The sequence below is a fragment of the Mesocricetus auratus genome, unplaced genomic scaffold (genome assembly GCF_017639785.1).
Source record: "Mesocricetus auratus isolate SY011 unplaced genomic scaffold, BCM_Maur_2.0 Super-Scaffold_100046, whole genome shotgun sequence".
NCBI classification, from domain to species: domain Eukaryota; kingdom Metazoa; phylum Chordata; class Mammalia; order Rodentia; family Cricetidae; genus Mesocricetus; species Mesocricetus auratus.
In genome coordinates, this window is record NW_024429223.1 from 3,114,181 (window position 1) to 3,126,986 (window position 12,806).

General features: G+C 46.6%; 1 protein-coding gene across 5 annotated transcripts in view; it reads right to left on the reverse strand.

Annotated features, from left to right (window-relative positions):
* Nucleotides 1–6,294: 6,294 nt before the first annotated feature.
* Lsm14a (LSM14A mRNA processing body assembly factor) overlaps nucleotides 6,295–12,806 on the reverse strand; it is a 37,587-nt gene continuing 31,075 nt past the window's right edge. For 3 of the 5 annotated variants that reach the window (XM_040735423.1, XM_040735425.1, XM_040735422.1), the window contains 2 exons: nucleotides 11,583–11,814; nucleotides 6,295–7,328 (listed from right to left, as the gene is read on the reverse strand). In XM_040735423.1, the coding sequence (XP_040591357.1) occupies nucleotides 7,305–7,328; nucleotides 11,583–11,814 (256 nt within the window). In that variant the 3' untranslated portion in view covers nucleotides 6,295–7,304. Of the gene's footprint in view, nucleotides 7,329–9,024; nucleotides 9,082–11,582; nucleotides 11,815–12,806 lie in introns of all 5 variants that reach the window. The other 2 variants (XM_040735424.1, XM_040735419.1) reach the window with 1 other exon arrangement.

Consider the following 12,806-nt stretch of genomic DNA (forward strand, 5'->3'; position numbering starts at 1 on the left):
CTGGCCTGGAACTCACTGTAGACCAGGCTGGCCTTGAACTCACTCACAGAGATCCGCCTGCCTCTGCCTCCCGAGTGCTGGGGTTAAAGGCGTGCGCCACCATGCCCAGCCCACAGGCTTATGTTTTGTTTTGTTTTGAAGCAGGAGAGGACACAGGGCAAGATGTAGCCGCTCACCGAGCAATTGGGACGAGTGACGGGTGCAGCGATGCTCATCTGGGATTCGGCTGGACGTAGAGAATTAATCCTGGGCTCACGTCCTCTGGGAGTTCTGGTACTTCGGGGTTGGAGACAAATTACTGGAAGAGGATAACTAAAGTGGACTGGACACAGTCAGACTTCTCAAGTCAGTGTTTTTCTCTCCATCTAGTCTTCTCTAGTTCAGGAACAGACAGTGCCAACATTTCAATTGCTAGAAACTAGAAATTGCCCAATGTGGTACGGTAGATGAACCGGCCTGTCTACGTATCTAATACACTATAACAAAAATCAAGTGCCTTCAAGCCAGATGGTGACAATACAGGTGAACCCCACACTTTTAACCTCAGCACTTGGGAGGCAGATGGATCCCTGGGAGTTTGAGATCTGAGGTCACTACTGCCTGTCTACATAGTAAAGTCTAGGCCAGCCAGAGTTAAACAGTGAGAGAGGGAGGGAGATGGGGGAAGTAGAGAGGGAGACAGACAGACACTGTCTGTGTGGGTGGCAAAATGGCTCAGTGGATAAGAAGGCACATGTCTCCAAATCCGATGGTCTGAGTTTGATTCCCAGGACATGGTGTAAGGAGAATGAATCAATCCTTCGAGTTGTCATGCCCAGAAATTAAAACCAAACTCTGGCCGGGCGGTGGTGGCACACGCCTTTAATCCCAGCATTGGGGAAGCAGAGGCAGGCGGATCTCTGTGAGTTGGAGGCCAGCCTGGTCTACAAAGTGAGTTCCAGGACAGCCTCCAAAGCCACAGAGAAACCCTGTCTGGAAAAACCAAAAAAAAAAAAAAAAAAAAAAAAAAACAAAAACCAAAAACCAAAACTCTGGATACCCCCATTTACACGCATCGAAGCAAGCAAGAAGCAGTCTTCACCGAAAAGGGTTACGAGTGTGCCTTGAAGGGGTAGGAGGGCTCCTGAGGGTGGGGCAGCCTGGGATTCTGCCAGTGCTGACTTCTGACCTGGATTCCATAGGTAATTAGGGCACACGTGCTCCCAACAAAACCCAATGCCCGGCTTTTGGTTTGTTTTTTGAGACAGGGCTGTCCTGAAAGTCACTCTGTAGACCAGGTTGGCCTCAAACTCTTGCCTCAGCCCTCCCAAGTGTTGGGAGTAAAGGCGTGAGCCATCATCAAGGCAGGCACATTTAAGAGTTCAAAATCAGCGGGGGGGTTGGTGGCGCTCGTCTTTAATCCCAGCACTCGGGAGGCAGGGGCAGGCGGATCTCTGTGAGTTCGAGACCAGCCTGGACTACCAAGCGAGTTTCCAGGACAGCCTCCAAAGCTACAGAGAAACCCTGTCTCGAAAAACCAAAAAAAAAAAAAAAAAAAAAAAAAAGAGTTCAAAGTCAGCTTAGAGTACACATACAGGAGGATGGCATGTTGGGAGACCAGCCTAGATACTTACGGAGATCTTGTCTCCAAAACAAAATCTCCATCCCTTCAATAGCATGCCCGCCCTTCTCACATGTGATGCTTCCATGGAAAGAAAACATATTAATCCCACCTTATAAACTACAGCCTGCCATGCTCCCTGTACTTACCAGGGACCAACATGTAGGGGAATGGGTGAGGAGAGTCACTGTCTAGCTAGTGCAGATTGCAGTCTTCAGCAAACTCCCGTACCACGGCTGAGATCTGCACTTTCACCGGCAGACCCAGGAGGCTGGCTGCTAGGGATTAGCTGGACTAGAGGAGCCCCTGGGTTATATAGGTGCCCTCCAGACACCTGGTATGTCCTCGGTTCGCCATCAGCTGGAACTCATTATATCCGGCCCGGGCTCCACACAACCTTTCAGACTTGGCACTGTTTGCCTTCAGACTGCCGGCGTCTGGAGGAGAGGTACCTTTCTGGCTGAATGGCTCTTGGCCGGTGACTATGAGTCACTCCAAGAAAGCCTCATTCTTGACTCCAAACAGGCCCTCCCCTCATACAGCAGTCTTGTTCTTTGAAACCCTGGGACTTAAACTGGAACGTGGTATCAGCACATTTGAAAGCATTTCCTTAAAAAAAAAAATTAACCTCATTACGCCCTGAAGTTAGATTTGGGTCTGTTCTGATAGGTTTATAGCCTAAATAATTTTATCAGTAAGCCAACTTTCTTAACTATGACCCGAGCTGGGGTTAAGGATGCTGGCTCACAAGTCCACATCGGAGGACAGAAGCCACCTTAGATGTGGTCTGGCCCTGTGCTGGTGAATCCCCAAAACCACAAGCCCTTTTCCTGAGCCTGGCGGACGGGCCCAGAACCCTGTGCTTGCCCCTCCTCAGGAGGCTGCTCCCAAGGGAGCTTGTCTCTCATGGACGGGTGAGCACGTTAGCGGCTGGCCACCTGGACACTCAGAACTGTGACCTCCTTTGTTGCCGTCTACTCAGATGCCTCCTCCAGGAAGTTGTCACCATGAGGCTATGTTGCAAGTCCCCACTTACCACTCCGATTCAGGAGGAAACAGTGCTGCTTTCAAGACTGGTTCCTACCTTTTTTGGGGCGTTGGGATCAAACACACAACTCTGCAGATATTAGGCAAGTACTATACCCCACTCAACTACACCGCTAGCTCTTGAAACTCATTTTTCTTTTTTAAAGATGGGTGGCTAACGACTTAATCCCTGCACTTGGAAGGCAGAGATAGGTGGATCTTTTGAGTTTGAGGCCAGCCTGGTCTACAGAGTGAGCGCCAGGATAGGCCCAAAGCTAGAGAGAAACCCTGACTCAAAAAACAAAAACCCACTTTTTCCTTTATTTTTTTCTCCCTCAAGACAGGTTATTATTATTTTTTGAATCTTTTTCTTTTCTATGTAGCCCTGGCTGTCCAGGAACTCACTCTGTGGGCCAGGCTGGCTTTGAACTCAGGTCTACCTGCCTCTGCCTTCCAAGTGCTGGGACTAAAGGTGTGCGCCACTGTCTGGCTTAAAGCGCATCTTGACCAGTAAACTGAGTAGTGCCACCTGGGCTCTCAGAGACAAGACACCTCGATTACCTTACACCCGGACACATCCCATGTTAGCACAAACCGCCGAGACACTCAAAGAGCTTAAAGTAACGATTCACAGAGGTCACAGAGAAAGAAGCTGCTTCTTGGCCTATGCTGGCAATGCAGGGCCATGTAGCAGATTCTCTGACAGGCCCAGCACAATATATACTCACTTGCTATCTGCCAGGAAGAAGGAAAACTAGAGAAATGTTTCTTCTCTTTAGTCAGGTATGGTGGTCAGCATTTGTGACCCCAGGAGGGCGGAGGTAAGATGGTGAGTACAAGGCCAGCGTAGACCACACAGTGATTAACTTTCTCTTGGTGTGTATGTGTGCGAGCATTAAAGGTCAACTTAAAAAAGGATATATGGGGTTTGGGTGGGGAAAATTGTATCTACTCCTATCGTGGAGTCTACCCAGGCTCTCGGAGGTCAATCAGACGATCCAATGGTGAGTGATACTAGCTGACCACAGCTTCCTGTGAGGTGTGAGACTTGGCCCTATGGAAGAACTTCAGAAGCACTCTCGAGCAGGGCAGCAGTACATGGGAGGCTACCGTGAAGACGGTGCTCAGATGGGGTGGGTAGCTTTGTTGGCAGAGTCTCCTAGTGTGCAGGAAGCCTTGGTTCCATCCCTAGTGCTGTATAAACTGGATTCAAGGTGCAGACTTACATCTCATAGCTGGGGAGGTGCAGAATAAATTCAAGATCAACCCTGGCTACCTGAGGCCTATCAATAACTAAGGTGGAAGGGTGTGCACTAGAGAGATGACCTAGTGGTTACGAGCAATGGGACCTGAATTTGATCCCCAACATCCACTTGATGGCTTCCACCCACCCACCCACCCACCCACCCACCCACCCATTTGTAACTTTAGTTCCAGGGGACCTGACTCTGTTTGACCGCCTCAGGCACTGTGCATAGACATGCATGCAGGAAAAACACTAAGATAACAAAAGAGGAAGATGCTCATTAGCAGAGTCTCATCCGAGATCGCAGACAGCAGAGGACAGCATGTAGTTCTTCCATGTAAGGCAGACAGTGTTACTGGGGGTGCTCCTGTAAGCCATGTGCTGCCACAGCCCAGAGAGACTTAGGAAGCAAACACTTTCCAGCTGTCAGGAAAGGAGACCCGTCTGTCTCTGCCTCCCAAGTGGTGGGATTAAAGGCGTGCGCCACCACCGCCCGGCAGATGTGTTTCTTTATGGTTTGACACTTCATTCCCTTGAGACTCCATTGGGGCATCTCAATGGACTAGAAACTTTTGTTTTAACTTAACTTAGCTGTCTGGCCCAACGGTGGAACTACATACATACATACATACATAGCCATAGACGACTGCTTTTTGTCTTTTTTTTGTTTTGCTTTTCAAGGCAGGGTTTCTCTGTTGCTTTGGAAGCTGTCCTGGAACTAGTTCTTGTCAACCAGGCTGGTCTTGAACTCACAGGCATCCGTCTGCCTCTGCCTCCCGAGTGCTGGGATTAAAGGCGAGCACCACCAACACCGGTCCATACACTGTTTTTTTACATGGTGCCTTCAGGCATGCATAGCAAGTGTCCTTTCTTAGGTCATCTCTCCAGCTCCCACAGCTAGGGTTTTTGAGGTAGAAGGGACAACACTATACTTTGAGCTGTTATGATGACTGACATTTACTCAGCCATACACTCTATTCCTTTCTTCCACCTGCCTTTGCACCGAGTGCTAGGATTAAAGGTGTGTATACCATTTAATGGCTCTGCAATCTTTTTATTTTTGTGAGACAGTTTCTCTGTGTAGCCCTGGCTGTCCTAGAACTCTGTAGACCAGGCTGGCTTCGGCCTCTGCCTCCCGAGTGCTGGGATTAAAGGTGTGCGCCACCAATGCCCCTCTCAGCCCTATAATCTTAAATACCAATGATGCGCCCTAGCTATTCAGAGCCAAACACCACTTCTCACATTGCTTAGTGTCCTATGGAGGTCAACTCAACACTGCCTCACAGCCTCTGGGCTGTATGAACACTCTCACCCCACATCAAGTCTTCCCCTTGGAGGGACAAACAGACAGTTTTCATCTTTATTGCTTGTGAGGTGCTGAGGATTGAACCCAGGGCTGCTGGGCGAGCTCTCCACTGCCTTGAGCTACATCTGCCCACAGGGGTGCACTCTGGACAGAGTGTTCCAGTGTGGCCTATGTGTAGATGGCCTAGTCTCATGTCACAGAAGAAAGGGATTTCTAGCTTTCCTCGATCATCTACAATTACAAATAAATGTTGGAAATAGACACGACTTAGTTACTTCAGGGCAAACATTATCACGCTGCATCCTGTACTCCAGATGCTTCCCATCAATCTTCCTATGGAAAGAGAATGTCATTACTTATGAGAGAACTTTGAGAACACGTTCACTGGACAGTTTAGGATAAAAGCTTTGCTACTAGAGGTGCAGTGTGGACACAGCGGCTGCCAGCTATTCCTGGGACAATGAATACCCCAGTCGGTGACCCAGGGGACTTTGAGCATGGAGAACTGGCATTTACAGCTCCTCTGGAACTGGCTTGGAACAGTATTTTTTGAGGTATTGGCATAGCACATGCTGTGATGCTCAGAGTGCCTAAAAATGTGTTCAACATCATGATTTGTGGGCCCCTCAAAGGGTTAGTTGTTCACAGGCAGGCACACAGAAAACTATGGCTGCCAAGTACAGGATCTACCAATGAAACCAAATTACAAAACATTTCCTTGCTAATGTATGCAAAAAGATAGAAAATTAAAAAATAATCGCTAGTCCAATCCTACAGTGCCATTTCTCACACCTATCACTACTACTGTTTTAATGAGAAAGGTAATAAAACTCAAAATAGATAAAAATACTTAAATCTTTAGATCCCTTTATTACATGGCCTGCGTTAAAAACAAAGTGGCCAGATCTTTTTCACTCTAGCTTAAATATCAAAAAGGTTTATCAGTAATTTACAGTTAGCAACAAATGTGTACACGGAGTCTCCAGTGGGTCACAGGCCCACGGCTGTGTTAGTGATGTTGTCTGGAGCCAGAGGATTCTGAAAATCCATCTTCTGGAAGTAGAGCAGGAGTCAGTGTCATTGCAACAGAATTCCAGGCACAGCAGGAAGAACAGGTCAATTGATGCCTAGCTTTAATGTCTTAAAAAGGGTGAGGGTTACTTATTTGAAAATACAGCGAGGTACATTCTCATCTATGATTATTCACATTCATACACTGAAAATATCTGTTATTAGGACAAATCCTGTGATCTGCTACAAAATGAAGTCCATACATTATGCACGAATAATTTATTCATTTTACGTAAGGGAATAAAGTTACCAAATCTTCATTTGTGTTCCAAACATTAAAAAAGAAATCAAAAACCTTAAGCTTGGAAAGCAAAGGGAAAAGACCCACCCGTAGCCCTGCTCCTCGGCACACTGACTTCTGCAAGGACACGTATGTTTGCTGACTTTAAACGTTTATTCTTTAAAAAATTAGTTGCTTTTTATACAGCTATACAAAGATCTTAATGTTTCTTTGGCAATGGAATATAATGGAATTTTACAACTATATAAAAAATTACCTTTGCCTAAGAAACAGTATTTACCTGTGTGTACATAGTTGACTGACAAAATTCTTTACCATCCAGCACCCTAATTAAGTGTCAAAATAAGCTACCTCATATTATAGGCTCTCCAAAAAGAAAGACACACACACACACACACACACACACACACACACTCTCTCTCTCACACACACTCTCACTCACAAAACCTTCTGTGGCTCAAACACAGTATCACGGCCTATCTGCAGCAGCTGGAAGTAATCACCGAATACAATTAATTATGACAAGAAGAATCCTCTCAGTGATGAAAGACTATGCAGTTCCACTCAACTCCAGCCAGGATCACAGCCTCTGCTGCCCACACACCCATGCTCCTGTTTAAGACAAGCTTCCTGCCCCCAAAGCGACTGCAGTGCAGTGCAGCCTCGGAAGGAAGCAGAAAGACAGACAGATAAAACCAAGTGCTGGTGACAGGCTGACAGCAACGTCACGTCTTCATTCTTCACAAAGACGTAAACCACTTTCCAGGACCATGAAGAGCTAGCAGTCACCTACTTCCAAAGACTTGTTTGTAGACTACGCAGCAACTTTGTTGTCTTTCTAAAAAGGAAAAAGAAATATTAGTTCGTGTTCTAAGCCATGGCTCATTAGTAAGAGCTTTCTTTCTCAGTTTGCTTAAGTTTATTCAGGCTACTTTAAATACACCCTTGCTCTTATTTTCACAGGAGAAAAAGGTCACTGGACTCTGGGAATCACTGCTTTAAGTCCCACATCTGACAGTGACTGGCCTGACATGCAGGCCACTTTACCTTTGGTTGTTCTAGTAATGTAAACCAACAGTTACCTCAACTTTCACTTACTCAGAAAACGCTTGAAAAATCAAGCTTCATAAAATTCTTAAGTGTTGACATCTTTTACTAAGAACACAACAATCCAGAAGGTAACACAACAACATTTCTCTCTAAACAGCGTGCTAAGAGAAAGCAGTATCGGATTTAAAATATCTGAGTATGTGCGCACGTGTGTGCCTGTGTTTGCAGACAGAGGCCAGGAGAGGGCACTGGGTCCCCGGAGCCGCAGCCACAGGGGTTGTGAGAGTTGTGGAAACCCAGTCTGAGTCCAAGAACCCACACTGGGGATCTGCAAGAGCAGTGGACTCTTAACTCTTCAGCGGCCTCACCTCTCTAGACCCCAAACTCCACCTTGGCCAGCAGAGTCCTTGCCTGCCACACGAAGCCCCTAATCACAGCACTAAGGAGATAGAGGTACGAGACACGCTCAGCAATCCTTGGATGTACAGTTGACTCAAGGCCAGTTTAAGCCACATAAGACCAGGCCTTAAAAAAACAAAACAAAAACAACCCCCGCAAAACTTTGTAAACTAATACAAATTTTAAAAAAAGTCTAAATGTGAAGGTGAAGTAAGTTTGAAAACAGACTTGACTGGGAAAATTAAAAGCTACATCAGTAAGGGCAGCAGCTGTCAGCTCTGAAGGTCTCAGTGAGACTAACCTACAACTCGGGGTTTACATGGAGTACAAACCAGGGCTTCTGCTGCTGCCGCCGCACACACTGTCCACTCCCTGTATCCTTGGTCTTCAGGAGTGGATTAAAAACTACGGCATGTGTGTTTGTGTCTGCAAGTGTCCGGAACATGTAGAAATCTCTTTTTGTTGTGTTTTCCTCCTTTAGGGCCCACGCAAGAGTCTAAGAACCATGAGCACGCGGTCACAGGGCCCGACTGCTCATGAGTAACGTGAGTAACGTGCGGGTCAGTGACAACACAGGGGCTGGCAGTGAGGCCCCGTTAAATCCCTAGAACCCACAAACAGGCGAGAGGACACGGCGGGCTCTGCAAACGCACTGTTGTTTATAAGGGACTGAAGTGTCCGTGGACTCTGGATCTACGCAGCTCACGTAGCAGTCTCTCCTATATACGGAATGCCGGCCATACCCATACCACCATCACTAGTTTTCGGAACAAGGCTTCTCCGTGTAGCAGTCTTGGCCAGTCTCTCCCTGCCTCTGCCTCCTGAGTGCTGCACGCAAGTGTGCGCCAGATGCCCGCGCCACAGCTAGCTTTAGTGACACTCACCCTAACGACAGGACAAGTGCTTCCTAGTCGGAGGACGTCATCTGAGGGTGCAACACCAACGTTTTTGTACAGTGTTACTAACAAACTGAAGCAGAGCGGCCAAGTACAAGCTGAACAGAAACAAATGAACTAAACACGAGCCCTCTGTCCCCCACCAAACCAACCTTCACGCCTCCCAATTTCTTTCTTTTCTTTTTTTACCTTTCAGAAAGCAGTATGACCAATCCAGACCTTTTAGGGTCCAAAAGCCGTGGTTTTCTGAAAGGTTAAAAAAAAGACAGGCGAAAGAGAGGGAGAGAAAGGGGTAAGGGGAGGGAGGAGAAAATAAAGGGGAAGGAAAGAGACGGAGTCATTTCAGATTCGTCCTCCCCACCCCAGTTAAAAACAATTCTGTGTGCGCACACTCGCGCATGCGTGCGGGAAGTCAAGACTGCCCGAGGCGGCAGCACCGGCAGGTCTGAGTCGCCTGGCACGGGTGCGGGCAGTCAGACTTGGGTCTTCAGTAACCACTGAAGTCATCCCCAGCCCCCATTTCAGATTCTTCAGTGTCCCAGGGCCCTCTCTCAAGAAACAGAGGACCGGGTCAGCTACCATGGTGACTGTGAAGGACTCTACAGGCGCATGGGAGAGAAGCTGGCTACATCCACACTCAATGCAGACATCCCTTCTCCAGAAAGGAAACGAAACAGCACGGGACGCAAAGCCGATGTGTAAAACATTAGTCTTAGTAAAAGGCAGGGCAGAATTATCACTGGATGTCCTGCCTGGAGCTGGGTCCCTGTCCAACAGTAAGTCTAAGACCTCTTAGTGGGAGTAGGGTGGAGACAGGGTCTCACTTGGCTCATTCTCTGTGGTCCTATCTTTACTTCTGTCTCTGTTAAACAAGCTTGCTTACAGGCACCCCCAGACTATACCAGGACAGTGTCAGAGTACTGACTGACTATGGGGTAGCTGGCAACTCCAAGAGAAGCCAGACGAGCAGAGTGATTCCTGAAGGAAGAGGTCTTGCAAATGCATGGCTGGGTAACAGGAGCTAATGACTTGAAGCTAATTCTGAGCAGACCTGGCACAATAGTCAGGACATTCAAATTAACATACCTAATCCCAGACCCATCAACACCGATCTCCTTCCACAGAGATCCTCAATAATAGCTGGTTATAAAAACCAGACAGCCGGGCGTTGGTGGTGCATGCCTTTAATCCCAGCACTAGCAGAGACAGGCGGATCTCTGTGAGTTCGAGGCCACAGCCTGGTCTACAGAGCGAGTTCCAGGACAGCCTCCAAAACAATAGAGAAACCCTGTCTCAAAAAGCCAAGAAAACAAACAACAACACAAACAGACAATAAAAATCAAGCCAGCAAATCTCTGTCTCTCTCTCTTTTTTTCCGAGACAGGGTTTCTCTGTGGCTTTGAAGCTTGTCCTGGAACTAGCTCTGTAGACCAGGCTGGTCTCAAACTCACAGAGATTCACCTGCCTCTGGTTCCTGAGTGCTGGGATTAAAGGTGTGCACCACCACTGCCTGGTAAGCCAGCAAATCTTTGCAGCTGTCTTTTTCTATTATCAGTGAGTGGATCTAACATGATTTTGTTCTTTTTTTTTTCTTCTTTCCTTGTCAAAAAACTAAGATACTTCAACAAGACAGTTACAATATGCCTTAACTGACAGGTCTCTTTTACTAGATAAACTACACAAAATATACTACATGGAGCTACAAAATTGTCCTCCAGCTGATGGTCAATACCAATATACCAGAGGGCTCTCAAGAGCATACCATAATAAGAAAACAAGAGCCGAGTGAGTTCTCTACAAACCTATATTAAGAGCAGTGACTCAAGAGTCAACCTGTTAGGCCCAACACTCAGCGTCATCCCTCTCTGGTGCTGTGACCTTGGACAGGTTATTTAATATCTCTGTATCTGTCTCCTTTGTAGCCCTTAGATAATAATAGAACCACCTCACAAAGCTGACAAAGTGAGGCTTAAGTCAGTGTGTGTGAACCACTCAGCACCAGTCACCCACTCCCTATTATTCCAAAGCCAAGGCTGTCAGACACACAGGCTTGCTTTGCTTCCTGGATTCTTTTGCTGTTAAAGTGTAAGAATCTAGTCACATAAAATATAGGTGATATGACAGTCATTTTTTTATTGTACACTTTTAGTGCTCCGTAGTATGTTTCCCTTAAAAAATTTCTTTAAAACTCATGGCTCTAATCAAAAGGCAAAAATCAGTCTTCCCAGTCTCCCTTCGGCTGAAAGAGCAGTTAGTCAACAGGTAGCACTACAGATGCTGCTTAGCTTGATGCTATCGTCAAGTACTCAATATCGTCAAGTACCTTTTCTTTTTATGAGACCGGGCTTCTCTGTGAAACAGTCCTGGCTGTCCTGGAACTCACTTAGTAGACCAGGCTGGCTTTGAACAGAGATCAGCCTGCCTCTGCCTCTTGAGTGCCTGGCTCCTTTTTTCTTTTTTTGAGATAAGGTCTCACTATGTAGATAAGGCTAGCCTCGAACTCAAGAGACCCACCTGGTTTTGCTTCCCTAGTGCTGGGATTCAAAGCACATACCACTATGCCCAGCTCTTTTTAATTCATTAGCCAAGAAATTATTGTCCTTTAAGTTAAAATAAATATTCTAATCATGTATATTCTCCAAGAAATTACACTGAAAGTTATTCTGATGTTTTAAAAATAATTCTGCCAAAATAAAGTCAAGTAAAATATTCTGAAGGGCAATCCCACAGCATGCGGCCATACTTACCCTATATTCAAAATCTGCAAACTCCCTGCCCCCACGACCACCTCTGAATCCACCGCGAAATCCTCGAGGGGCAGTGAAAGTCCCTCCTCGGCCACTGCCACGTCCTCTGCCACCACGGAAGCCAAGGCTTCCTCTGCCTCGGTAGCCCCCACGGCCACGGTTTGGACGAAGGGGGATTCCAAATGTTTCAGCATTTAACCTTCTTTCTTCAGCCCAAGTTGGTCTCCTTTCTCTGTTATACAGGAGCAGATGAACATTAGTGTGTCAACTCAAAACAGTGCATCTCTCAGGAAAATCTATGTAGCCCTAGTTTTCTAATTTTAGATAAATTTTAGTTGATTTCTCAAAATAATTAAAACAAACAAACCAAGCAGTTAATAGAAATCCCCCCGAGCTTTTGCGGTGTGTAAATTCCAAACATTTCTGTAATATGATTTCACATGATACAGGTTAGTTTCTTATACACAGAATTGACAAAAAGATGCTAGAAGTCTTAATGTGGAGACAATTAAGACCAAGAGGATACGCAACTGATTCCACTTGGCAGACAGAAAGCCAGAGCCACGCAGTGGTGGCACACGCCTTTAGCCAGCTTGTTCTACAGAGTCAGTTCCAGGGCAGTTAAGGTTACACAGAGAAAGCCTTTCTCGAAAAGCAAAAACAAACAAACAAACCCCACAAACAACAAAGGGGGAGGCTGGAGAGGTTATGTGCACTAGTAGCTCTTCTAGAAGTCATGAGTTCAACTCCAGCAACCACACAGTGGCTCACAACCATCTGTAATGGGACTTGGTGCCCTCTTCTGGAGTGCAGGAATATATGCAGGCAGAATACTGCACACACAATAAACAAACAAGTCTTAAAAAAATAAAACAACAACAACAACAACAAAAAACCCAAAACAAAGTAGGACAGAGCTGGTAGAAAAGCCTTAGCTCAGAGAAGCTAGGAGATGACGGTCCTAGTGTCCTAGCCCAGTCTCTGGACCTGATGCAATTAAAACCCAGCAAGTACCTGCATTGTTACAGACATTCAGCCTAGCAGGACTGAGGCCTTCCTAACGTGCTTAAACTGAAGCACAGCTGCCACCAGGGGGCAGCAAGCTGCGGTCAGGACAAAAGGTCATGCAATGTGGTCAGCAGACTCTGCAGCCCTTAGCTCCCTGTGTAGGGCTAGCCCTCTTCAACAATCTGGACAGTTCTGGACCTTTACTATATATGACAG